This window comes from Pempheris klunzingeri, chromosome 13 (assembly GCF_042242105.1).
Source record: "Pempheris klunzingeri isolate RE-2024b chromosome 13, fPemKlu1.hap1, whole genome shotgun sequence".
NCBI classification, from domain to species: Eukaryota; Metazoa; Chordata; class Actinopteri; order Acropomatiformes; family Pempheridae; genus Pempheris; species Pempheris klunzingeri.
In genome coordinates, this window is record NC_092024.1 from 19,397,087 (window position 1) to 19,424,631 (window position 27,545).

The following is a 27,545-nucleotide window of genomic DNA, read 5'->3' on the forward strand; positions in this document are numbered from 1 at the left end:
TATAATATGAAATGATTTGCATGTGTGTTTTATATTTGTACCTTCCACAAAAATACCACTGAGTAGATTTATTAATATTTTATTCTGTTTTATTAGTTGTGAGAGTTCTTTTACTGTCGTAAATGTAGTTGTTGAGTGATAATGGTGCTTGGTGGGATATAATAATAACAATAATAATAATAATAATAATAAGAAGAAGAAATTCATAAATAAATAAATAGATTTCAATTAAAACTAGGCTACAAATTGTAAAAAAAAAATTAAAAAAAAAGCAAACATTTTAAAAAGTCCTTTGAGGTTAAATTTTTGTGTAAAATCTGTCAAAATACAGAGTACTGTTGTGGCTAAAAACGTTGGTCATCTTAAAATCCTGCCCAGGTCACAGAATTCGAAGGGTCACAGAATACACTGTAACACCGGGCTAACATCCGGGTGACCGCAGTGCGCAGACTCAGTCCCCGCTGCAGTTCACTGCGTTTCCGTAGCCAGTTTGCTACCCGCTGAGCCCTGGCCGGGGAAACAGCTCACGGAAACGATTGATCCCGATCGAATAACGCCAAAGCTGGCCACACAGATGGCGGATTAACATATCATATCGGAAACGACTTGCTAAATCAATGTTCGCGACTCGGGTGCTTTTGGAGAGTGCGCTGGCAACACCCTCCGTAACATGTGAGATGTATACAGAAAGATATTAACTGTGCGTTATTTCGGCTAACTAGCTAGCAGCTACCCCTCTCTATCCAATTTATGGTAGCTCGCTTGATCTGTTTTTTCAACCGTCGCGTCTGTACCGGAGGAAAATGAAGAAGTTTAACATTAGAAAGGTGCTGGACGGCTTGACAGCGGCTTCTTCCTCCTCCTCCGCCACTGCTCAGCCGGGTACTCCCAGGGAAAACGATGTTGTCCAGGAGACTCTCCAGTCGGAGCATTTTCAGCTTTGCAAGGTGGGTTTACTCGTTAATAGCAGAGCAGCTGACATTAACGGACTGTTTTCGCTCACTGACAGTCAGATGACAGCAGCGTGACCAAACACTGGCGTTGTTTTCATGTCTTTCCTGCCTCGTTGGCGTGGAAATTAAATGATTGTACGCATAGAACAGACCCGAAATGTGGTCCAGGTATTAAAGCTTAAGTTAACTGTGGGGACATTGACAGGGAAAGGTTTTTTTTTGGTTTTTTTGTGTGTGTGAATTATTGACCGCCTTGCTTGGCTGTGTCCCATGGTTATATCCAGGCTGTCACAGCACCACGGCTGTTTGCATTGCACTGAATCGTCGCCTCCAGTCACTGTTTGACATTACTGTAAGTTAGCTAGCTGACCTGATCAGCTTACTGCAGGTTGACCAAGAAGGGCAGACCATTTTGGGCTGAACAATAGGTGCACTTTTTTTTTTTTTTCTCTCAAAGCTATCTTAATGCACATCTTATGCACACTGGAAGCGTTTATTGGCTGCTGCAATAACTCCTCCTGTCCCTGCGGGCTGAGAGGAGATCCCCCTCCAAAGATGATTTAGAGATCAAGGACAAAAATAAGAGTTCATGTCTGAGTTTGACATCTAAAAATGCTTCACTCTTTTTCAGTGTAAAATTCCCCTTTTGTGTTTTCTCAGACAGTTGCTTGCTGAGGGAAGAGAGGATTTGGTATTAAAATGACTATAATTTTGGGCGATACCTGCTTATTTTAGTGAAGCTAAATTTGCATGCATTTTCACACAGAGCAGGGCTGTGGATTTGTCCTCTGTCACTTACATTAAACACATGAGCATTGCTTTAAAACGGGCATGGATAAAATGTGAACTTATCCTTGAAATCCCAGCCTCACTGGCCAGCACACGTGATTTCTCCAAATGTAATTTTTACGGGTTAGATTAATAGGCTGGCTGACTTGAAAGGTTTCTCCTGTGTGAAATGTGTTGAGCATCGCGGAGTGGGAACCCACCAGCCTCTGCTCCAGCTGGGAGCGGCACAGGTCAGGTCCCCAGGTCACAGGGGCATGGTGTAACCTGTTACATAACGCTGCTGCAAGCTGCACACAGCTCATGGATGGCTAGGCAAGGTTTCCAACTCAAAACAATTGAGTTATAGATGCCTGATGGTAACAGTTTGGTGCCCGGAGGGACTGCAAGATCCTGGCAATGAAGAGCACTCCAAGGCTGAAAATATCAGCCTTAGGATGGATAAAATAGATTTCTGACCAGTGTTTTACAGGACTGAGCTTGCACGTATGTCAGGCACATATCAGAAAAATATTCCACTCCCCATTTGCACTAATGTTTATGCTTTATCTAATTTATTTTGATAATAAGACTAATTTTCCGCATTGATGGATTATATTTCTTGGAGATTATGATAATGTTGTTTCTCCAGTCATGCCAGCTCGACTGTGTTGCAGATGATTGATTAGCTGACTGGAAGTGTAATATAAATTCTGCTTTTTTCTGCAGACCGTGCGTCATGGCTTCCCATATCAACCATCTTCAATGGCTTTTGACCCCGTGCAGAAAATCTTGGCCTTCGGGACTCAGACTGGAGCTTTGAGGCTGTATCCTTTCTTTTTTCACTGGAAAATGAAGGCAGCCACACGAGGAAAGTAAAGCTTGAATGATTCTAGCGAATCCTCCACTTCCTTGCGCACACACACTTGCACACACACACACACACAAACATAACAACACACACCAATCTCACGTTTAACTTCCGGACATCCTTTCTGCAAATGTCACATGACCAAGCTGCCTTTCAGCATTCCACGAGGCCTGGGGAATTCATACAGTAAGTGACCTGTCTTTGCCTCCTGTCATCCACACAGCAAAATAAGCCCCAAACCACACAGAGGGAAGTGCAGGGCTCAGAGGTAGACATTAGGTAGGATGTGTTTCTGTGCAGCCAGCAGCCTCCTTCTCCTGGAGCACCCGGCTCATTAGTGGTATCTCTGCAGTAGCATGAACAGCTCCTCTGCCATATGCCGAGGAGCCAACCTCATCAACTGTGCTGCCCAGTCTGTGCCAGGACGCCACTTCATATGTGCTGTAAACATCCCTGTACTTGCACAACACACATACACGTACACACATGCAATCAAGCTGCAGTGCTGTGCAACCCCCCTCCAGGCAGTGGGGAGTTAGTTTTATATTTGTTTGTATACAAGGATTAAAATCTGTTTTTACAGCTAACCAAGCAACTTCTGTGAGTCACAGCAACAAAACTGCCCCTGGATCCCTGGCTTTTAAACACTGCATGTGATAATCTGGTCATATCCAGGTTGTGATGTTTACAGCGTGCCGTCAGGCTTAGCTTATTAGTGTGCAAACCTAGGAATTCCCTTCACGATGATATTCTGCATGTGAGGCCCATCTGCTTTATTTAGATTTTCATTAGTGTCGCTCCGTCCTCGTCCTTATCCACTCTTCAGATTAAGAGAGAATTGTGTTTACAGGGCAACTCCCGGAGAACACACACTGCTTCCATGTTGTCTTAATGTGCAAGGTGGAGCTGATGGGATTACTGTCATTCAGGCAATAGGTCCATTTATCAAAAGACAGGCTGTATCGATCCACCTCATTGCCCCCGGAGTTTGGAAACGCCGCCACAGCTCAGTAGACATAAGCTCAATGAGGTGTCTACAAGCAATAAATGTCTGCTTTTACAAGATCCGTCTCTACTACAGTGTTTTAATCAGTGTGTTACTGTAGCCAGTCCTCTGCTCTCTCTAATACACGTGCCCTTAAATTGTAGCAACTGCAAGACAGACTTGCTGTGTGCTTTTTGTTGGAGCCAAAGCAAAACAGCAATTAAAAATAATTTGACCCACACATGGATGGAGGCCAGTGGTGAGAGCAAATGTTTTGAACTTTTAAAAGGGAAAAGGGAATTTCAAGTTTGTGATGGATTAAATATTTCATAACATCACATTTTAGTTCAGTGTACTCATGCAGCTTGTTTTACTGAGCCTCCGCTGCAGAGAGACTGTTAAAAAGATCGGCATCACCAGCCTGTAGCTTCCTCTTCTTTAGGCTTTAGCCGAGACTTCAAGAAAGGTTGCAACAAATGTTTTCTTGTTTTTCATCTGTCAGCGAGCATGATTAAGATAACTTCCTGTCACGATGAGTATCAGTTGACTACACAAGAAGTCCCGCTGATGTTGAAATCCTGTGGTGAACCACGTTGGTTTACCGATTGAGGAAGGGTTGATGTTTGAGAGGGTGTGATATCTTAAACTCTCAGGAACAAAGTGGAGATCCTCATAAAGGCTGAGAGAACAACATGTACAATATTTGTCTCTGAAAATAGGTTTTGCATCTGATGCCTGAAATGTAGGGCTGCAACTGATGGGTATTTTCAATTTTGGTTAATCTGCTGATTGTTTTCTGGATTCATGATTTGAGCCTAAATGTTAGAAGAAAATGAAAAATGCCCAATACGATATCACGCAATTTCCCAAAGCTGATGTGCACGTTTCGCTTGTTTCATCTGACCAACGTTCCCAAACCCAAACTATAATTGCTGCAACTCTAAAGAATAATCTCACTCAAAAACGTTGCAGATCAGTTGAATCTAATCACACAACCGAAAGATGACAGACAGAAATCATTATTTCAACTTCTTGTTTCCCTCATAGCGAGATGTTTTGTTACATGCAAAGTCACACTTGACCAGTGTGACTTGACTTCCTCACACAGCCCCACATGCATGCTCATGAGGGGATATTGTAGTGTAAAACGGTCTCAGCTGACAGACTCTATAGTTTGTACCTGTGGCTTTCATGACCATGTTAAAAGGTTTTGATCATGAAGCGTGGAAGGAAATACCAATGCAAAGCTCTACTTGCTCACCACAGTGATGAAGCCTTGTTTTGAGGTTCATCTTAGTAATTTCCTGCTCGCCTAGAAACTAGCTTGGTTCAGCAACACCATTAACCTACATTTCATGAGAATCAGTTCAGACTCAAGGCACCTGTGCGTTTTCATACACGTTGAGTTAACACATGCAGGCATTAACAGTAGCTTATCTTAACAGTTGCAGGGCTGTTGAAGTGATCCTACTTGCTGTTAACAATATGAAGACGCAACAGTGCTACATATTAACATTTTTGTTCCTTACACTGCTGCTCTATTCGTATTTATTCACTACCAGAGGCTATGAAACAGACTTAATGACTCTTCCTCCTCCATTGTGGACCTGTGGAGACATGATATCCATTAATAATTCTGACAAATGTTGTACAGATCTTGCGGGGCCAGAAGCTAAAACTGGACAGAAAGGTCACGGGCGAATGAGAGTTCAGTTGCCAACAGCCTTCGACTGGCGCCGTCTGAAAGTCTGAAAGTCTGTGTTTTCCACCATCCCTCTGCAGAAGGGATGCCCACTGTTGAGCCTGTCCTGAAATGGTCTACTGCAACCCCACCTTAGTTTGTTTAAGACACTGAGGGATTGTTTGATCACAGCTTGGTTAATCCTGTTCCGACTTATTATGCTGTGTCAGCTCAAAATGGACTCGGATAGTGAACACAACTGTCTGTCTTGAGAGCTTTTCTTCTGCATTATCACAGTAAGGGCTCGAGAAGCAGTGCATCTTTTTGTCTTTGTAGCCAATTCATCTGTCTAGAGGTTTTCTCTATGATTAGATCTCGTGCTGCATCCTCTTCCTTTTGTGCGTGTGTGTGTGTGATCAGTGCTCACACTATCTGTCTGTGAAAGTGATCAAAGGCTAGTTGAAGTAGACAAGCTTTTCCTCATTATGCTCCTCCTTTCGGTGCTGTTTGTATTTCAAGGTTTTCGTGGGATACATTACGGCCCTGGTGCCTACATGGAGGTGCTCCACGGTGGCCGCAGTCTCCCTCCCATACATGCAACCATTTTGGCTCTTCTTTTAGTTTACACAAAGTTCAAATTTAGGCCTGACATGTACTGTGTGCGGAATGGGTGGCCCGGCTGTTTTTGACCGGACAGATTTAGATGACCTGAACTTGAACAGTGCAGCAGAGAGATGAGAGTTAAGTTAATCATGTTGCCGTCATACTGGCTGACGCATTTGAATAAATAAGGCAGACAGGGTCCACCGATTTTATTTATAACTCACTAGTTTGATTTGTTTTATATTCGTTGCCAGCGCCTCTTAAGGAATGCAAGCTGAAAATGCCAACTTACATTTATAAAAACAAAAAGATGTGTTTATTTTTGATGTGAAAAACACCTAGAGCAGGCTGGAAATAATTAGAATTGTCCCTGAAAAAGACATTGTTCAGCATAACTGTATGAGACAGTTTGACAGGGGTTTTCACACATTACTGCATGAACTTTACTCTCGGCTGTCCAACTTTCCTTGACTGGGCTGACGTTTAGCTTTGGCCGCGCGGGTGTGGAGTGCTACTGTCAGCATGAGAGCGGTGCTGCTGTCATCCAGCTCCAGTTCCTGATCAATGAGGTTTGTTGTCATCACCTGTTCCTTGTTTGGCTTTCTCTCCTCACCTCTTCACTCCAAATGTGTCCACGGTCTCCTGCATCTGTCTGCCCATGCTCTCTCTAGCACGTACCATAAACACTGGTGCTATATTTATCAGCCGTGAATCACCTCTCGTTGTGTGAACTGTTAGTGAACACATTGATTAAACAGTAATGCTAGTTTTGTGACCAACATGCCTCTGTTACACCCCTCACGCTTCTGTGCTCATGATACAGCCACATAAAACAGTCTAGACCAAGCTGCAAGGTGTTTTTGTGCACTCTTATAACCCTGTCTCTGACCCTCACTGCAGGGGGCGCTGGTGAGTGCCTTAGCTGATGACAGCATCCACCTGTGGAACTTGAGGCAAAAAATCCCCGCTATCCTGCATTCTCTCAAGTTCAACAGGGAGAGGTACAGTGACATGTTCCTGTTTCTGCTTCTCTGTTTGCAGTGACGCTGCATCTGTCACTCTGTGAAGTGTGAACAAAATTTGGAAACAGTCCTCACAGCTGGTCGAATGTTTCTCAGTGTATAATTAGCAGCCATCAGGTCTTAATGCATTAGTGTGCTCTGGTGGTTCTGCAAAAACGTGGGTAACGTAACCAAACAGGCAAAGTGAATCCATGTGGTAACGGTACAATACCAGTGTCTTCTAGCCTTACCTGTGGCTTTGGAAGCTTTCTCCTCAAAGTTTCAAACCTTTCAACCTTTAAAGCTGTGCTCATCAATACATTTGTATATTAACAACAAATTGTTTTCTGGACAGCAAATTCTGCTCTCATCAACTGTTGTCAGGAAGAGCAGGCAGCTGTTTTCAGCAAAAAAAACATGTTATAATAGTAATGTTGATTTATGTAGCGCTTATGATAGGTGTTAAACAACTAAACAAAACAGCAATGATCAATATTGGACTTACATTCAGGAAGCTGAAAATGTTAGTGTCATTCATCGTGACAACTTTGTAAAGTGAGAGTCAGAGGTTATATTTTCACCCTTTGTGTCTTATGAAATCAATTAATGCGGCTTTAATTGGTCAGTCAGTTGTTTTGTAATATAAAAAGGCAAGGCAAGTCCAAGGTGAGTCAAAATGTGCATGTCCAATCAAAATCACGTGAAATATCACCTGAGACATCACATATGATGTGTGGACAGATAAACAGTCAGACACACTAAACAGTTAACATCAGCTCTGTCCATTTGACAATGTTAATGTGGTTGTGTGACTGAGTGATTCTTCCTACCAGTTGAGAAAAGGCAGCAGTGTTTACTTGGCTGTTCCCCCCCCACTGATCTATATATAGTCTGGGTTCATTAGTGTGACACAGAGCAAGGCCTTTGTAATTAAATCTTAGTCACTCGCTACTCCTTCCAGTCGGAGCAGCATGATTAGGGACAAGGGTGAGTCTTTGATGGGATTGAGTCATGAGATAATGAAAAGCCTGGTTGTGATGGATCCTGATCTCCTCTTGCAGAATCACATACTGCCACCTGCCCTTCCAGAGTAAATGGCTTTACATCGGCACAGAAAGAGGAAACATCCACATTGTCAACGTGGAGTCCTTCACTCTCTCAGGCTACGTCATCATGTGGAACAAAGCCATCGAACTGTGAGTGTGGATTTTGCAACTGTCTTTTTCTTTTTCCTTTCCTTGACTTACTGGCCATTTGCATATCTCCTTTGTGCACTTGTGTGAGTTGACACTCAACCAGGAAACTCTGAAATGCAAAGGAATGTGTTTGCAGATACAGTGTGTCCTGTAAGCCGAGAATACTGTAGCTCTGATCACTGTGAGGGCGGTATGGAGGTGGTGATTCTGCCATGCCAGAGCTTGCTGTTGAGACTTCTGGAGGTGTTTGCTGCCTGATTTAACGAACATCTGTGATAGGAAGTGCGCACTTGGTAACCCCTTTGACTTACCCTGTGTCACCCACTCCCCCGTGTAAAACACCCACTCTAAGGATCACAAGGAATTTTACATCACACCTTGTGCATAGGTGAATGTGGCAGTGCAGTTCCTGCAGGGTTCAGATATAACTTGGTAGGCGCCACATGCAGGTAAAAAAAGATTTGTGTGGATAACAATCTGTGCCACCCATTGACTGCTAACTTTCAAATGTCTTGGTTTTAATAGTATTGTAGTGCCTAATTCTGTGCATGAAAGATCACTGAAAAGTAAATAGTTTGACAATAATTTTCAGGAAAAACAAAACACTTGAGGTTGCTCTTTTCAGCACACCCACCAGTGAGCTAAAAAAACAGAATTTCAGACAGTGACTGGCAGCTAAAATTGGAGGTAGAGTATAAAGTCGTGTATGTGTGAGGCTGCTGTGGTAATCTGATAAATTTCTGTTTTAGATCTGGAAGTTGAAAGTGTCAGAACATCAAAGTACGCCATCAGGCCAGACGAATGTCTTAGAAACAGACAGTGGACATGGGGAATGATTTCGGCTGTCTGTCTGTGCAAACGATTAAACAAAAGAACTCCTGGCTGTCGTGTGAAAATTCAAAACATGATATTCGCTCCATTCTTTCTTCATAACTTGCCGTCTGTACAAACTCGCGAAATCACATTCTAGGTCTCCTGCAGTGGACAGAAACAACCTATGGATTTAATGATCAGATTCAGTGTTGTAGTGGGAGGAAAGTTAGCCCACTTAAACTCAGCTTATACTCATTACTGTTTGTGTGCATTGTGTTCCCCTACGGTTTCAGTTACCTAAAATCTATGTGGGAGAAACCGTTTTTAAATAACACTCAAAAAATTATTTTCAGGAGAGTAGAACACACTGTATACATACATTTAGTATGATGATTATCTATTCCTGTATTTCTGTATCATGTGGTGATTACTGCCTGGAGTTGATATTCCGGTCCATCCCTGCCTTTTATTCACTGCTACATCTCCGACTGTATCGACTCATCAGCAGCAATGAGATCATTAGCCACTGGAGCCAGACTCCATTCAGAGGCAGCAACACTTTCTTTAGGCCAGACCTTCACTTCCTCCGTGCCCCTTGCTCTGTTGCCACGGTGATGCTGTCTCAACACACTATAATCTCTCATAGACCCTCATGTGACCCTGCTCTCCCTCTCTCTCTCTGTTTGTCTCCCTCATATGTCATGTCTCTCTCTGGTGCACTGATGCACATTTTCATCTTATATTCTTCAACTTTTTCTTTATGCACAACCAGAGATTCCAGCTTTTGTTCTCTTTTTTTCAATTTTGGATGTCCTCCCTAATTGCCTCCCTATCTGTCTCTCCCACTTAAAGCTATACATTATGTTTTAGACAATATTCATCAGATACGTTTTACTCATGAAGTTTGCATCATGTAAATCTGCAGAACAGTAATAATTTATTTTGCTGTACTTGTTTATTTGATGGGGATAACGCTCTGTAATGAACATCAGCATAAAAACACTACATGTAAACATGCCGGAGTTAGCATGATTGCTAATTTAACACAAGACGAAAACATTACAAGTGACATAATTAAAATACAAATATGAAGATACACAAGTACAAAAAGGATGCAATAGATTATGCAGCATATCAGATTAAGAGTGCTCACAGGTCTGACGTACCTTGGGTCATTGTTTAAGATGGGCCTTGAAGGTATTAATATGTGTGACACTCCACACTACATTCCAGTATTTCTAATAAACATTCTACACATTCTCACTCTGTCTTCTTGTTTCTGTCCCTAAAACTTGCACAGATCCACCAAGACACACCCAGGGCCTGTGGTGCACATCAGTGATAACCCCATGGATGAAGGAAAGGTAACTGGTAGCCGACCACCACATACTGTAGCCTGTGGACCAGAGATACATTTCTGCCCAAACACCTAAAAGAAAACTACAACTTAATGTTATCTGGTGGTGTTTTTTTCTGTGGATAACTGCTGTGGTGCAGACGGCACAATGTCAGTACGGCTTGTGCTGCTACACAAGAGAATGATAGCAGAGCATTTTCAGCTAATTAAAACGTCAATGGTAAACATCAAAATCAAAGGGAAAAGGTGCAGTTGTGTAAGTGAAGGATGTGGCCATTACCATGTGCATGCCCTGCTAATGCTCATCAAATACTTACTTGCTTGAACTTGAACAAAGTGGAATCTTAAGAAATATAAATATATTAACTCCACTCAGTGGATCTCATTTGAATCAGTTGGGAGTTTTCCAGTCATTAAGATTGAAGCAAATCTCTGGAAATAAACTACTGTGTGTAAACTTTACACAATCTTACAACTGTACCAGAATCTTCAGGTGAACATAAGAAAGACATTAAATGACTTAAACACAAAGTTTGTGTTAGAAATGTGCCTATTTCTCTAAAATTAGTATAAAATTACACGGTTCTTTAAAGAAAATGTCATAGATCCAAAGTATTGTTAAAGTTCAACCATCCTTTGAATATCACAGACATTGATGGTACAGTCGAGTTAACTCCAGGCTGAGTAATATGTGCAGAATGTGGTTTCACAGCAATCAGCTAAGCTGTGCTTTGCTTCTCTTGTTATTGCAGCTTCTGATTGGATTTGAGTGTGGGGTAGTGGTGTTGTGGGATTTGAAGTGCAAAAAAGCTGACTACCGCTACAATTATGATGAGGTAAGACGTTATTTCCCTTCCACTCAGTTCTTGTGAGGATACTAGATTTAGTTGTTTTTTTTTACGTGGAATGTTACTTCCATCCCATGTGATTGAATAGTGACTCTCAAATGTTTTGTCACAAGTGCTTCCACATTGGGTGGCTTTTGTTATCGATTGAGTATTCCATAGAGAAGCTATGTTTATTGTTCATGTACTTTACTGGAATCAGGTGGTTAAACAATGTTCCAGATTATTGTGCTAATAACATGAAGTGATCAAGTTCTTTTCATATTTTAAGAAGTATTTTCTCAAAGCATCCCGAAAATTGTTTCGGAACAAATACACTATTTACTTTTGTCACTTTTGCTAAAAACTACAATTCCCAGCTATTGTGGGAAATTATATTTCCTAAAACACTATCTTTAAACATGAAATATTCATTTGTGATCCATTTCAATAAGACGTATGTCTTCAGAAGGAACAAATGGGCTTGGGTGCCAGACAGTCTGAGGAAGTCAGAAAGTAATGAGAGATGGACTAACATAGTCTTGGTTTTGGTCTTGCCTTGGCATTTGCTGACAATAAGAAAAACATAAAATAACCCAGAATTATCCTTTAAATAGGCTGCAGACAGAGTTTCTACAAATCATCTGGTTGCACAGCTGTAAAATTTGCATGCACTTTGTTTCTGACTCTGATGATGTGCTGATGTGTGTCTTTCAGGCGATCCACTCAGTCGCCTGGCACCATGAGGGTAAACAGTTTGTTTGCAGCCACTCTGATGGCACTCTGACCACATGGAATATACGAGCCCCAGCCAAGGCTGCACAGATCATCACACCACATGGTAGGAATGTTGTATACACATAGTTGTATTGTTTATTCGAGCACGCGCACACATGGCATATTGAATAGAAGCCAACTATGTCTTTAAAAGCGCTGTATCTCAAATTCAGTCCATTCTTAGAGGTGTGCCTTGTACGAAAACAGATGGATTGTGGCAGCATGTCTTTGTGCTTACAGGAGCATTTATACACCATATGCACTGTGCCTCTGCAAATTAGAATTAAATGCATTTTTGCCCTTTGACCTCCACTAGGAAAGCAGCCTAAGGATGGAAAAAAGCCAGAACCATGCAAGCCTATTCTGAAGGTGGAGTACAAAACAACAAGGGCTGGGTAAGTGTGATGGCAGCAAATCCCCACCCATCCTGTGCTTTAACTGACTCCGGTTTAAATCCATATCCTGCACTGAAAGTGGACTTTCCTGTTATTCTGTCAGCAGCTTGTAACTCACAGGCTAGTCGTGTTTACGATCTCCGGTTGAGGCGGAAATGTCCTGTGTAATTATTTCTGTGTTCTCTCAGGCTTGATCGTTAGATGAATGATTTTTGATCATGACAAATGATTTGCTCCATTCAGGGTCACAAGTTAATTATATTGTGATCACTGTTCAGACAATTATCATTATCAGAAGAGAACAAGCTTGTTATTTCAAGGTCACAAAGTAAAAAGAAAGCGTTCCTATAAAACATGTCATAAAAAAATTAACTATTTCACTGAAGCTGATCTAATTATCCCTTACATTTTTCCTCAGGTATTAGAGGACAGGGATTAATATAGTTGTCATGATAATTAAAAAGTAGGCTCCTCCCGTCGTAGAGGCTCTTGAAATGGGGGCAAAGTATCTCCAGAGGAAGCACAACAGTAAAAATTTTGGTGTCCCTCTTCACCCATTTACCACTGAATGGACTTAGTAGCTTTTCACAACAACTGGACATTCATTGAATAAGCAATTAAAATGTTTGTGTGTATGTGTGTGTTTCCTGATCTCAGGGACCCATTCATGGTCCTGTCTGGAGGCCTGTCTTACGATACAGTAGGGAGGAGAGCCTGTCTGACTGTGATGCATGGAAAGAGCACTGCCGTCCTGGAGATGGACTACCCCATTGTGGATTTCCTAACGCTGTGTGAAACTCCATATCCAAATGGTGAGCTGCAACACTGCGCTCTGGACAGGTTTTGTTCTGTTTCCTCAAAATCTGTAGTAGCTCACAGACATTACATCACTATCCTATTACTAATTGTTGCACTTTGAGATTTGTACCTCCAAATGTAAAGTGCATTATGAATAAAATGTATTATTATTATTATTATTATCCTTGTTAACATTACGCTGTTTTTTGTTTTTTGTTTTGCCAGACTTTCAGGAACCTTATGCCGTGGTGGTCCTCCTGGAGAAGGATTTAGTTCTAATAGACCTCGGACAGATTGGGTACTTATTATGCTTTCTAAATATAGTTTATCCAGAGTATTTTTGGTTTGCATCAAAGACTATGGTTATTGTGGATCAAGCACACAGTATGTGATAATCTATCTCTGATAATCTCTCTGCAGTTGTACCAATATATAATGAGAATACACAAGAGCTTTCACTTATGTCTGTTTTTGACTTACTCCTGTTCCCTTAAGGTCTCCTGAAAAATAAAACTTTTAAATTAAATTATCTACCAAAGAGAATTGTTTTGTAGTCAAGCCTTCTGGTCGTTTTACTTTAATCTTAATGTTTGTTTCCCTTTCCCCTGGATATATTCCAACTCTGTTTACCATTGTATGTCAATTATATGGTTAAAAAACATTTTAATGCCCAATCCCAGCCTTTTCCCTTTCTTAAAAAGTTGCTGTTGCATCTTGCCGAACTTCACCTAGCTAACTTGATAAATTGGAGGAAACATAAAAGATGAAGATGCAATCCTAGATCTTGTTATAACACCCCACAGTGCCTCCAAATCCTCAAATCCCTCCCAACTCACTCACTGAATATCTGCATAGCAGCAGTAACACAGTTTGAAGTGTACTGTATATACAGACCCACCTACTGCTATATACAAGTCTGTTTGCAGGCGGAGTGGTTAATTGATTTAAAAGTGTTTAAAATTAGACTTAATTAAAAAAAAAGAAACACTTAAAACTACGATTAAACAATAAAAAATATACAATTATAATACAGCCATTTTGGTGGACATTTGGTCGTTCAGTCAGAGCATTCAAAGTCATTGATTGGCAGCAAGTGCAGATACTATGAACATTTCAAATCTAACCTATGAAACGTTGTGTCGACAGGTACCCGATATTTGAGAATCCATATCCTCTGACTATCCACGAGTCACCAGTGACCTGCTGTGAGTACTTTGCTGACTGCCCTGCTGAACTTATTCCCGCACTTTACTCTGTCGGCAGCCGGCAAAAGAGACAAGGTTACAGCAAGAAGGTAAATTACTGCTCTGTGCAATCTAAGTTTGAAATGTACTGGTTTACTAACTATTTCCTATAAATACATTCAACATATGTTTTGCCTTTTCACAGGAATGGCCCATTAGTGGAGGAAACTGGGGCCAAGGCACTCAGAGTTACCCAGAGATCATAATCACTGGGTTAGTGACTAATTATCAATAAATGAATTAATCAGTTTGTCACTATGAGTCACTGACTTTCATTCACATGCAAACATGGTATTGTCACAGTGAACAAATTGTCGTTCTTTTGCTCTGTTTATTAATAGACATGCTGATGGGTCGATCAAATTTTGGGATGCTTCTGCATGTGAGTAGTTTCATTTGTTTTATTTCATTCATCTATGAAGCTATGTATAATCCTTTTTGATGCAGGTTTTGTGCCATATTTAGTTAAAAGTGAAGTCATATTGCAGGTTACAGTTAAAAACGTACACATGCACAATCACCACAGTAATAATAGACACATCCGTATCATCAAATAAACACAAATGACACTAATGTTTGCATAAATGAAACATTTAAAAGCCAGTGCAGTACACATCTAGATTCCACATTAGCTCAGATACCGTATAGAATGCAAATCAAAGATTGCATGCCGTATCTGATCCATCATGTGCTATTCTGATCTGCTCATCAACCTTGAGTCACTCAATCACCGTATCTTTCTAACCTCTTTTTACCCGCTTCTCAAAGTAATGCTTCAAGTGCTGTACAAGCTGAAGACTGCCAAGGTTTTTGAGAGGGCTCGCAGCAAGGAGGAGAAGCCAAGTACAGACATAGTAGAGGAGGACCCATTTGCCATCCAGACCCTGTCCTGGTGCCCTGAGAGCAGGATGCTCTGTGTGGCCGGGGTGTCTGCCCACGTTATCATCTATAGGTTCAGCAAACAGGAAATCACCACTGAAGTTGTGGAGGTGGGTAAACAGTCATTGTCAGAAACATGCAGAAATATTTTGGACAAATATTATTTAGTAATTTTTGTCTTGAAAGCTGCATCTGACAAAAGACAGACTCCTTTACCTTGTAGCTCAGGGCAAGACAGCATAAGAAAAAAAAGTTCTGACATAATTTCACCCACGGCCAGAAGAGATACACGATGATTGAAGAGCTGACGGTGAAACATGTCCAAGAGAGAGTGTTTTTGTGACATATAATCTCTTGTGTTTAGCTTTTGGAGGTGCGGATGCAATCTGAGTTTAGCGATGGGGACTCCCCTGACCCAGGAGGGGCGCAGACCCCCACCTTACCCAATCCTTCCTCCAGCCCTCAGGAGAGCGAGCCTCCCACTCAGCCCTCCACAGGCACCAACTCTTCTGACGGACCCCGGCACAATATACCATGCCTGCAGTACGGACAATTAAGTTTTCTTGTTCTTTGTTTTCCAAAATTTTTGAATTGATCTCAGTTGGTTAAGACATTGGGAAGCAGGTCACTGAACAGACCATAAACTGGTGTCAGAAAAGTCATTTAAGTAAGTGATGTAGTCATCAATTCACTCTTAGGAGTCAACTGCTCAATCCTTCAAAAAACTTCCACATCAGTACACCAGGGGAAAATAATCCTCTTTATAAAAATATTAAAATGATGAAAATGTTTTGACAGTAAGGGTGGAAGGGGGGGGGGGGGTAACAATAATAAAAATTTATGATATTGTCAGTGTGGCTTAGCCAGAGGGTGATAATTCATTCCAGTGTAAAGTGCAGCCTGCTGTTTCTGCCTGCCGTGTGTTTGATGCAGGGTGCGGAGCTCCCCGCTGAAGCAGTCTCCGGGCTACCAGGTGGAGCTGGTGATCCAGCTGGTGTGGGTGAGCGGGGAGCCACCTCAGCCAATCACCAGCCTGGCTATCAACTCCTCCTATGGGCTGTAAGTCTGCACGGCCAGTATTTTGACACAAGATCACATCAATTTGTGGCCACTCATGTCTTGATAGTAGTGGTTATCCTTGTCCAGTTGGTGTATTTATGCTAAATTTGTGTGCATCAAGAAACTTTAATTGTATCTTGTCACACAGAAGGCAGCTGACCATTTGTATGGTGCAACTGTAAATGAAGCCTGCCCGTATTGTGCAAAAATAGCATCTGAATCCTGATTCCACTGTGTCTCTCTTCCGCTCTGTGCTTCAGCGTGGTGTTTGGGAACAGTAATGGTCTGGCTGTGGTGGACTACCTCCAGAAAAGTCTGCTCCTCAACATGGGCACATCGGAGCTGTACAGCCCATCTGACCCTTATCAGAGGCAGCCTCGCTCCCCACGCAAAGCACGACAGCCCTCCGGAGGTGAGCCACACTCACACATTTTTCTGTTGGTCACCCCTCATTTAAGTCCTGACTAACCATATTAACCCTGAAATACATACGTAATATATTTCTTACTTAGCTCATATTTCTCTGAGTTGCTAAAGTAAACTACACCATCAGCTGAACGGCTCTGGCTCTGGCTGTTAGAGGTGGGTAAGGGATGCAGGGCTGACACTTGGCAGCAGCCCTGACTTCGCACCATGAGCACCGCCCCCTGCAGTAGCTCCTGCCCCTCAACAGGGGGCATCACTGACAGATTCTCCATCTGTTCAGTTGGACAGACCAAAGACTGTGGAGCATGATGGTTCATGATCTATGCAGCCAGAGTCAATGCTGTATCAGTGCTGCTGTAGCATTTCCTTTTGATTCATTTTGTTATGAAATAATGCATAATTCCTATTTATTTCTGCCATGTCTTTTACTGTTTTTCTTGTCTCTACCGTATCATCAAGTCATTCACAGTTTGTATTCATTCTTTTCAGTCTCGGTGGCCTGGTGCTCGATTCAAGACCGTTATTTGGGCTCTCTGCCATGAAAAGCAGTTTTTAATCCATGGACATTGCAAGAATTTCAAACTGACAGCTATATTTTTAATGTTTAATTATAATGGGAAATCCAGCAGCAAGCCTCCGAGACTCATTTATGATGTCCAGTCCTTTTTCTGTTTCACTGTTTTTACTGTTGGTCTCTCTCTGTGATTTGGTAAAGACATTCCAACTGTGACGTCTTGCATGTCCAGACTTTCTAACTTGTATACTGAGTCTATGAAAAAACTACGCTCATCTCACTTGAGTAAGTCATGTTGTGTCAGAATTTCTTCCCCCTTTACAGTATAATTTCTTTCCTCTAAGCCTTCCCTTTTTCTCATAGAGATGCACTCCCTGATTTTGATACAACGTCCCAAAATCCCCAAAGCTAACTATTGATTTTGTAAAAGCATCCACACTGAACTGAGAGGAATTTTTGAAACTTGTGGGTACTTTAACAAAGTAAGGGAGTGCATCTTTAAACCCTGCCACCCGCTTATTTAGGACACTGTAAGGGTACCTGTCCCTGCCTTTGCCTTTGAAATAGGTGATCCTTTATTTTCACTGTAGTAAATACTGTAAGACTTGGCATAGACTTGCTGAGAGTAGTCCAAGAGTAGATCTATGTCAGCCGTGTTTAATTACAACCTTTGTGGCTCCCACAGCACTCTGTGATTCCAACGACGGGTCCAACACCTCAGAGGACCGCTGTAAATCTCCTACTTCAGGTAAGCTTCCCTGATGTCTTAGTGCTTCATACAAAAAAGAACTTTGTGCTATTTTGAAATCTTTTTTAAATGCTAACATTTATCATGTAGGATCTACCTCACCTTGCAATTCAGATGATGAACGAAAACAGAGGTTCATAGAGAAGGGTATTGTATTGTTAACAGCTGCATGTCCCCTTCATTTTCAGCATTTAATAATGGCCGGAGTTATCTGATTTGTGTTTTTGAACCTTATTTCTAGTGAAGTTCAAAAGCAGACGCTTTTCCAAGACGGTTGCCAATGACTTTGGTACTGTATCATCCAGATGGATTCTTTCTGATTACTCACTCTTTCTCTCTGAATGACAGCGTTCTAACCACACTGTGCCTCAATCCTACGTCAATCTGTGCATCTTGTGCCAATGAAAGAAAGAAGTGCATTCGAGTAATGTATTTTTACTAATCATACGGTTTGGGGGTTCAGTAGCTGATTTATGAAATTAATCAGGATTCTTTATCAAATGCATGACAGGAGATCTTTCGAATTTCAGGCCTCAGATTTTCTATGCAGGTTTTTGTCAAAATGCTGTAAGATGTTGCTCCACAACTCTGGATTGAAAATATGATACCGAATTGGCAAATGCTACTTTTTTACTAATTCAAAAGCATAGAAAATCTGCTTCATGCCTTATTCTCTACAGTACTAATGTCTAACAGTGTCACTTAGATGTATATGTGAATTGTTTCTCTTCAATTGAAGACACTTGCTGTGTGTGTTTCTGATTCCAGGGTTTCAGTTCAGTGTTAACTGTTTGGCTACCCACTGATTTTTTTTCCTCCTCCTACGCTCTTTGCATAACTTTGTTCACTGAATTGCAATTACCTTATTTCTTGTCTGCCTCTTGCTTTGTTTGACATTACAGGCCCTCTGGTTGTCTGTGATGCCTCTCTGCCTCATTTGTATTCTCAGGGTTTCTCTAAGGGTGGTTATAGACTGCTACAGGCAACTTTTGGGGTTTAATACTTAAATTGGCAGTGCTCTTGGTAGCAAGCAACAAAGTTAAAAGCACCAACTAAAATCAGTTGAAATGTTTTTCTAATCAGGATATCCCTCTTAAAGCAATACAGTCTTGTTGCACACTGCACAACTATCCCATGTATGTCATAATATACTTTATACATGTCCTCAGCTGTTGTCCTGTAGTATCCATCACCACTCTTAAGACTGATTCAAAATCTTGAGCACTGTTTTGCACAGTAAAAACAGTGTCACAGATTACTGACATGATAATTAAGGAATATTGTACTATATTTGAATTATCGTTGATTTTTCAACATTAACGTTTCCATTTTAGCCTTCATTCTTTCCTCATAAAATAGGAGTATTTGTTTGTGTTACAGCCAAGATGTCACGGAAAATTAGCTCGTCTAGCGAGCAAAAGCCGGACCTGGGTAAGCCACAACTACTGAATTTCAGCCTCTTAATAACCTGTACATTTTCCTACAGGTTGTCCTTTTGAATCTTGTTCTGCTTTGGTTGCATTAAATGTATAGCTGTAAAATACTTCAGCAAGAGAACTACTCATTGTCCAATAGCATGTTGGTGCACTGTAAGATGAGACAAATGCTCTCTCTCTGTTTGCACTGTGAGCAGAGGAGAGGTCCCAACGATTGCGCTCTCTCACGTATAAGAAGCGCTCTTGTTATATGAACAAAGACAGGGCGGCAGCCAGGATGAGCCAGAAGAGGGCCGTCTGTAGAACTAAGTCAGCCCCCAATTCCAGTGAGTGGACCAGCCATGGTCTGACGTGGGCAGAATTGGGGTAACTGCGTACTAACCCCCACCACTGCTGGGGCTTGTATTCTGAATGGGTTGACATATGACACTAATCCTCTCACAATGATTGTTTCATTCCTTTTGAGAAAGACTTGATTGCACTGTGTTAAAAATCTTGCTTTTCTTGTTTACAGTTTTTCTTTGTGAAGAACACACATGGCGGGCGGTGTGATTAGCCTCTGTGTCACAAATCTTTTTGTGCTTCTGTTGGCATCCCTCATTAGCTTTTTAAAGAGGGTAAAAGCTTGTGTTTCAGCTGTCGTCAGCACATTAATGAGGCATGAATAATTCTTGCTCCTCAAATACCAGCTCTTCCTTGGGAGTCCTTGTTCATGCATATCTTACACATTTTTTCACATTGAGAATGTTGTTGTTGTCAAATTTAATTGCCAAAAAGTACACAGTGGGAACCATTTGAAGAAAATGCATCCTTGGATTTAAACTGTGCAAGAGCATCTCAATGTCAAAAGCTTTTTGGTGTATACTAGTTGAAGTGTTTGTTGATGTTTTTCTGCACTGGGACGTCTATAAAATATGTGAATGTGATTGAGGATGTGCTCCACTAAACACATAGAAGCAGAACTTTGCTCTAACATGTTAACTGAGTTTGGACCTGGTGGATTTTATGCAAATAACATCTCTTGCTCCTAGTCCTCTGTAAACTAATTACCCCTCTGTTTTGACTCAAATAATTTCCTCATTTTTTTTTTTCTTTTTTTGCTCACTACTTTTGTCCAGATGCCAAGGATAACTCATTCACCCGCTCACGTAGCTCAAGTGTAACCAGCATAGACAGAGAATCTCGAGAGGCCATCTCCTCCTTTCACTTCTGTGAGAGTTTCCCCAGGAAGACGGACAGCCTGGTCAGCCCCTGTCTACTGGTGGGGACCACCCAGGGCACTGTGATGATGGTGGCCCTCAGCCTGCCGCCCGGTGGGGACCAGAGGCTGCAGCAACCAGTTGGCATCTTCTCCTGCGGTAAGAAGCTTAAGTGAACTTGATTCACCAGATGGGGAACTGCCTGTGACTGGGGACATAGAAGGTACCCATGCACCTAGGCAGACCTCCGGTCTGTGTCCTAGACCTATGAAACATGACAGGCCGCTGCAGGAGATCAATATCTATACCATAAACATTTTTTATTATCATTCAATATTAAGACTCATCCATGCAATATCTGACTACTGAGTGTATAAGCACCGTTTCATTGATTGCATTAAGCACCTTTTATCGCTTTCATTCTGTTATATGATGTCAGGCTCTTTTATATTTTTGTATTTATATGATATATATACACATACATATCCTTTATTTTAAATCCTTTTCCTTCATATACATTTTTCTGTAACAGAGCCTCTAGCCAAAGAGTTTCACACGAGTGTACAGGTACAAGCGGAGTGAATCTTGAATCTTGAACCTTGCAAGGCCCTTCCTGGCCTTCATAGTTGAAATGTCTTTGTGGTGTCTTGTACTTGGAGTTAAAATTTAGGAAGGAAGTGGTGGAGGAGAGGGACAAACGGAAACTGTGGTTGCTTGCAATCTGTCTGTGTGTGTGTTAGGACTTTTGTTTCCATAAACAGTGTACAGCCAAAGGATCCTTTTTCAATCTCAGAAGTCTCTGCACTTTGTGAAGTTACGATTGAGTTAATTACTGTATATTCATTAACAAGCTTACATTATCAAAGCCCCACAGACACAATTTTGTGCTGTAGAGCAGTATATATTACCTTTTAAGCAGAATTTGAAAGCTTAGTACAGTATTAGTGAGTTCAATATAAATGGAGTTTAAATGGTGGTCATATAAAGTGGTTTAAAGTATAAAGTACACTCAGTCATGTACTGTGCCTTTTGATGATTTGTAACATTTGCATTGCTTAAATATTAAAGGAAGCCATTCAGTAAAAACAGGGTGAAGAATGATCAGACCAGTATTTTTGCACACCAAAAAGTGAAATGTCATGCTAGCTTTAGAATCATTTTATTGCACCATATATAAGTACAGATCTTTTCTCTAACCTTTAAGCCTTATGTAGGGAAAAAGGCGAATCAAATACATTAGGGAGAGCACAAGACGGGAGGAAACTGGTGGCTAGTGGAAGTGTTTATTTTATTTTTATTTCCAGCCACAGTGGCTTTGCAGATGTTCCAAATGAATATATCTTTCCGCGCTCTGCTGTGCTCTTGGTTGACCTTGAATTAATGAATGTATCTCAGAGTAAAGATATGCTTGATATCCTGTGGTAATGTGAAGTAAAAGCAATACCCTCTGTGATATTCATTCTTCAGGCACTCTAGTCACACTCAAAGGAGACATTTTGACTATGGCCGTGCTGGACGCCACTGGAACTCTGCTGCCACCCTCCTACGAGCCATGGTATGACCCAAATGCCTCAGATGAGGAGAAGGAGAAGAGCCGGAAGCGCAGGCCAGCCTCCCCTCCCTCGTCACAAGAGGGTCAAGATTCCCAGTTCGCAGTGCTGTGTTCGGAGAAACAGGCCAAGGTGGTGGCCATGCCCTCCCAAACCCGCATCTACAAACACAACATCACAGAGACCTCCTTCGTGCTGAGGGCTGACGTTGTGCTGATGGGTGGAGCCAACTGCATCGCCTGTTTCTGTGCTAACGGGCATATCATGACTCTGAGGTATGATCTCTGGTTGCTCCTACCGGTATTTGTATCTTCTTTCAACATATCTGATATGATCATAACTACATTTGCTCAGCATAATTCTTTAAGTTAAAATGTGATGTGAAATAACGTTTCCTCTTTGGGCCGTCACAGTTTGCCCAGTCTAAGGCCTCTGCTGGACGTGAACTACCTGCCGCTGACAGACATGCGGATAGCCAGAACGTTCTGCTTCTCTAATCTGGGTCAGGCCCTGTACCTCACCTCCCCCACCGAGATCCAGAGGATCACTTATAGCCAGGAGACCTGTGATAACCTGCAGGTTAGAGACTCATACTTAGTTAATGGGCTACACTGTGAAAAATTACAATTCATGTTTCATTATTAGGTCCAATAATTCCAAGTGTGGAGAAGAGACAGAATGTGGTGCTCTTAATGTTTAATGTTGGACAAGTAAGGAGTAATGTACAGAGAGCCGGTCGTTATTGCAAAACAAACCCCAACAGGGTGATGTCAAGAAACACCCCGAAGGGCTTCGTTTTGCCATAATATCCCCCACTCGTTGTAAATTATACTGCTTATTACACCTTGCACTAAAGAAATCAACTATTTGAAACAAAACTATTTCATTGATTTAAAAATTATTTAATTGCTTCAGCTCTCCGAACTGTCTCCATAGCGATGATCTGTTACATACAGAAATAAGAGACCGTAGAATGCCGTAATTGAGCAATCAGAAACAAAACCATGTAGGGAGTCAGTAATTACAGCACACAGTTAATTATGTTTGTCCAGCTGCTTGAACCAGCTCTGCACTGTAAATTATAATGTCATTTCTCATTATGAATTATGCTTGTAAAGTATCTTTGGGCTCTGCAACACAACACCAATTATCCCTACACCAAGCATCCTCTACGGACAAGTAGAAATCTGTGATCTTTGTCTGTTCGGACGTAATATCAAGTGAGGGACAGAGGAAACACGGACACACAAGAAGGCACATCGCTTTGCAGTGCACTTCATATTAAAATGGCATGCTATGTATTTGATTCTAACAGTGTGATACTTTATAGGTCAGTCCATATTTCTACGGGGAATATAGATTGAAATAGACATGTTCTGACGTCTCTATCTTCTCAGGAGATGCTCAGTGAGTTATTTACCCCTGTGGAGACACCAGAGGCTCCGAACAGAGGTTTCTTCAAAGGCCTTTTTGGCGGAGGAGCTCAGTCTCTGGACAGGGAGGACCTCTGTGAGTACAGAATGGCCTAGTATCAAGTCATGCTTTTTTCAGCCTAACAATCTGTTTACTTTTACATCACATACAGGACAGTTCCTTTAATCATCATGGTGCTATTTGATTTTACTTTGAATTTAGAAGATGTTGGAATTTGTTAACACTTTAAATGGATTTCTCTTTTCTTTGTTAGTTGGTGAAACAGCTGCTGGTAAGGCGTCCCGTAGCCTGGCCCAGCACATCCCTGGCCCAGGGAGTATGGAGGGCATGAAGGGTGCAGCGTCTGGGGTTGTGGGAGATTTGGCCCGCGCTCGGATAGCCCTGGACGAGAGAGGGCAGAAACTGGGCGAGCTAGAGGAAAGAACGGCAGCCATGATGGCCAGCGCAGAGTCCTTTTCCAAACATGCTCACCATGTACGCCATTTCTTTCAGCCCCCAAAACATTCTCTCCAGGTGAAGTCCTTATTTCTGACTCTCCTTTTTCCCATTTTCTCCCTTCAGATGATGCTGAAGTACAAAGATAAGAAGTGGTACCAGCTCTGATGGCAGCGTGTGGAGCATCGGACTCTGTAATCACGCACACCAGTGTCTCTTAGGAGCTGCAGGTCCCTCTTCTTCTCTTCTCTATTTCTCTCCACGGGGGGTTCTGCTCAACAGACTCATGCTTTTATTCTCAGCACAATATCATGCACTCTGCATTACCTCAGTCACTGGAGGACTGCCGCGGAGTAGACACTGGACGACCCAACGTAATAAGAATGGAAAGAAATGGAAGAAGAGAAGCCCTTGGGAATCTCTCTTTCCATTTCGCCTGAGAGTGATGATGTTCATTCAACACCAGTCCGCAGAACAGGAGAGAGGGGACCGTTCATATCCATAAATCATGCACTCATATATATCTCATATATATATATCTACACACCCTGCTGTTTTGTTCTGAAAGAAGAAAGACAAATCTGCAAAACATGTACTTGTGGTGGCCTGATTGCAATTGTTCTTTTTTTCTTTCTCTTCCCTTTACGGTGTCTGCCAAACACAGTGGACTTAAATGAGGAGAAAAGTCTGATGACCCCTTGCCCTTCAAATCTAATCAATTCAATGAAGATGTAAGTTTCTGTAGGAATGACTGAATCAGTGAAGGACTTGTGTGTATTTGTTTTTCTGGTCTAAATTATTTTTTAGAGCTTGACCTCTGTCCTTTTTGTCAGTCTGTTTTTGTCATGTTTTTGTCCAGGAAGGGCCTTTCAAGCACTTAGAACGGCAGAGAATAGACAGGGAAATGATGAATCTATTGCTTCTCACCGAATAAGGGCTGGTAGTACACTAGTTAATTACCGACCATTCCTTTTACAGCATTTTCTAACCAAGTTGTTTTAGGTGAGGAAGTAAAATGGCACGTTTCCCGAGAGTCACTTTGGTTTCCTTTTAAATTAGATTATTTATTGAAGCGGTGTAATAGATAGAAAGTAAAATAAGTGTGTACGTCGGGCATTCAATTTTACTTTTTTCTTTTGTCAATTAAATGCGCTAAAAAGTGCTGAAAATGTTTACCCCTGATGACGAGTTTACATTGATCTATCAGAAAAATTAAGAGTTGATACACTGGAAAACCCCTGAAGGTCTTATATTCTTCTAGCTTTCAAGGGGCTGTAGCTAAGTCATGTATGAGAAGGATGGTGTGATGAAGGGCAAGACAAAGATTGTCCCTAATATGATTAGCAAAAATGCATATTTTGGTTACAATTTTACATTTTTTGTGATAAAGATTCCATCTATACATGATTAGTCAGATTTCCGTTGGGCATTCTGTCACTGCTGAAGTTGATTTTTTTTTTTTTTGTCTCGTTTCTCAATGTGTAGGGAAAAAGCATGTGTTTCATACGGCACAATTAAAATGGTAATGCTGTCTTTGTATTCGTAGCTGCCAGTAGAAATGACCAAGCACCACCGAGTGTTCGACACAGTGCCACTGGTCATCTCTCTCAACCATTCACTTAAAAACTGTTTCTCTTCTGCCTTTGCCTCATGACACATATATGCTAACCTCTACCTATGTGTATGTCTGTGTGTTTGTGAACATACATATATTCAGGAATATGTGTATGGGCGCTAATATTTATAGTACTACATAGATACAGTGTATTACAATAGGTCTTTTGAGGTTTTTGTTTTTGCTTGACAGTGTTTTTCAATGTGATTAACTAGAATTCTATTGTAATTAGATTTCTTTTTCATGAGGTGCAAGGATATGCTGCTATTTGTGTCAATGTAGGAGCATTATCTGTCGGTCTTTTATTTTGAAAAGAGAGACAAGACTTTGTCGGTCCAGATTGCTGCCAAATGTTGTAAATAACGGGACAGCTGGACACAAATCTGACAGTGCAGGTTCAGGCAACGAGACATACTGTACGCTTGCGGCCATGTTCTTTTCCGACACCAAAGAGTTGCTTAACTTCACAGAGTTGTCTTGATTTTTTTTTCCCCAAATGGTAAGAGTCAGTGTGGATACCTTGGACAGCACTATTAAGTCAAGAAGTCTGCTGTGTGAAGGGAGGGGATAGTAGACTGGCTTTAACTTCTTCTTACCACCCTTATTACCCAAACTGCTGTACGTGTATTCAGAAGACAGGCAAAGTGTATCTGGAGAGTTTCATTTCAAAATGAGATATCCACCGAAGAAAATCATGTAAAACGACTCATGGAAAATGGTTGCAGGCATGAGGTCGAACAGTTTTTATCCATTTTCTTAGATTTTAGAGTATTAAATCTTGCATATTTGAAAGATGTTGAGTTATCGAATAAACCAAAAATGTTTTATCCAAGGTGGATTTACAGCATTTTGGAATCAAACCCTTCACTTTTAGCTGGCTGATTTTAATCTACTCCTGTATACTACTGAGATAAACCCATTTCAAAGAGCAGTTATGTGGGTTTTGCACTATTTTTTGTATTTGAAATAATTTTGTTATGATTTTTAGCGTGTTTTATTTTTTTCATGTCCCATTTTCTTGTTTTTGAAAGGACCAAAACATGACAGAACCTATGCTTATCTATGTCATTTGCCAATTATGCTGATTGCTTCACTCTCAGATTTGTTTTCAATGTCAGGTTAATGATACTATGATATATTTATATATTTGAAAACAAATATATATATACTTTTGATTTCAATAGTATATTAAAAATGAGTACCTTTAATGTCATTTCGGGATAGAATAACTCCCATTAATGTCCAAACGATGGTCGTGCATAATTATCCATCACCCAGACATGACAATTAACATTTTCTGGTTATATATTGAACATGCTCATCTCAGATTCAAGCTTTGCTACTGCAGGAGGGTCATCTCCTCCTGGTGGGCCGTTGAGTCTTTCTACAAAGTGTGGCCTCGACTTTAAAGTGCTTCAGTTTGCAACATATATGTCCTAAATGGTCTCTTATTGCACATTGAAGGATGCATGATATTAAGTGTTTACAAACTTGAAACAACCATGTATTATCCCTCTTAGAGATTGTCTGTTCTGACATTTGTATTTACCACCATGTTGAACAAAACTGGAGTTCTCGTCACACATCAGAAGCGTGTCCCATTTTCATTTGATCATGCCAATTGTATAAGTGTGAGAGACTATATTTATTTTATTGGTACATCTGTTTATGTTACTGTTTGCTTCATGAAAACTCTTACTTTTCCTGCACTGTAGAAATGCATAGAAATCGAAGCTAGGCTCACAGCACCGTGCAGGAGAGCTCAAGGGTTTCTCAGTCGCCATATTTCCATCCATCTGTCTGTCTTCTGGGATGAATATCTGTGGAGTTGCAGTATTTTCTCATAGTAGGCAATTTTTGTACAGTTTTATTAAAATAAATTTCACATGGATGTCTGACTTAATCTGCTGCCACAAACAATTTAGACTGTAGATACAGTATATATATATTATTGTGCAATGGAAAATAAATGTAAAACCAATCATAA

General features: G+C 41.1%; 1 protein-coding gene across 2 annotated transcripts; it reads left to right on the forward strand.

Annotated features, from left to right (window-relative positions):
- Window positions 1-505: 505 nt before the first annotated feature.
- Window positions 506-27,545, forward strand: stxbp5b (syntaxin binding protein 5b (tomosyn)). Of its 2 annotated transcripts, XM_070841717.1 has the most exons (28): window positions 506-947; window positions 2,448-2,545; window positions 6,346-6,427; window positions 6,759-6,859; window positions 7,921-8,055; window positions 10,169-10,232; window positions 10,978-11,061; window positions 11,767-11,890; window positions 12,143-12,221; window positions 12,879-13,033; window positions 13,245-13,317; window positions 14,166-14,313; window positions 14,409-14,476; window positions 14,605-14,645; window positions 15,032-15,252; window positions 15,507-15,685; window positions 16,076-16,201; window positions 16,462-16,613; window positions 17,827-17,889; window positions 17,980-18,036; window positions 18,131-18,178; window positions 19,270-19,320; window positions 20,444-20,683; window positions 21,992-22,349; window positions 22,488-22,653; window positions 23,472-23,583; window positions 23,762-23,982; window positions 24,070-27,545. In XM_070841717.1, exons 1-28 carry the CDS (start codon window positions 804-806, stop codon window positions 24,109-24,111), a joined length of 3,432 nt encoding a protein of 1,143 aa, XP_070697818.1. In that variant the 5' UTR covers window positions 506-803; the 3' UTR covers window positions 24,112-27,545. The 2 variants fall into 2 exon arrangements, with proteins under 2 accessions (XP_070697818.1, XP_070697819.1); XM_070841718.1 differs by lacking the exons at window positions 17,980-18,036; window positions 18,131-18,178; window positions 19,270-19,320.

Excerpts from the sequence above, each read along its gene's own strand:
- stxbp5b (XM_070841717.1), top strand. The coding sequence starts at position 804 with ATGAAGAAGTTTAACATTAGAAAGGTGCTGGACGGCTTGACAGCGGCT. Across the intron at positions 18,037-18,130 it reads ACAGAGGTTCATAGAGAAGG|TGAAGTTCAAAAGCAGACGC; the intron begins GTATTGTATTGT and ends CCTTATTTCTAG. Across the intron at positions 22,350-22,487 it reads GGGCATATCATGACTCTGAG|TTTGCCCAGTCTAAGGCCTC; the intron begins GTATGATCTCTG and ends GGGCCGTCACAG.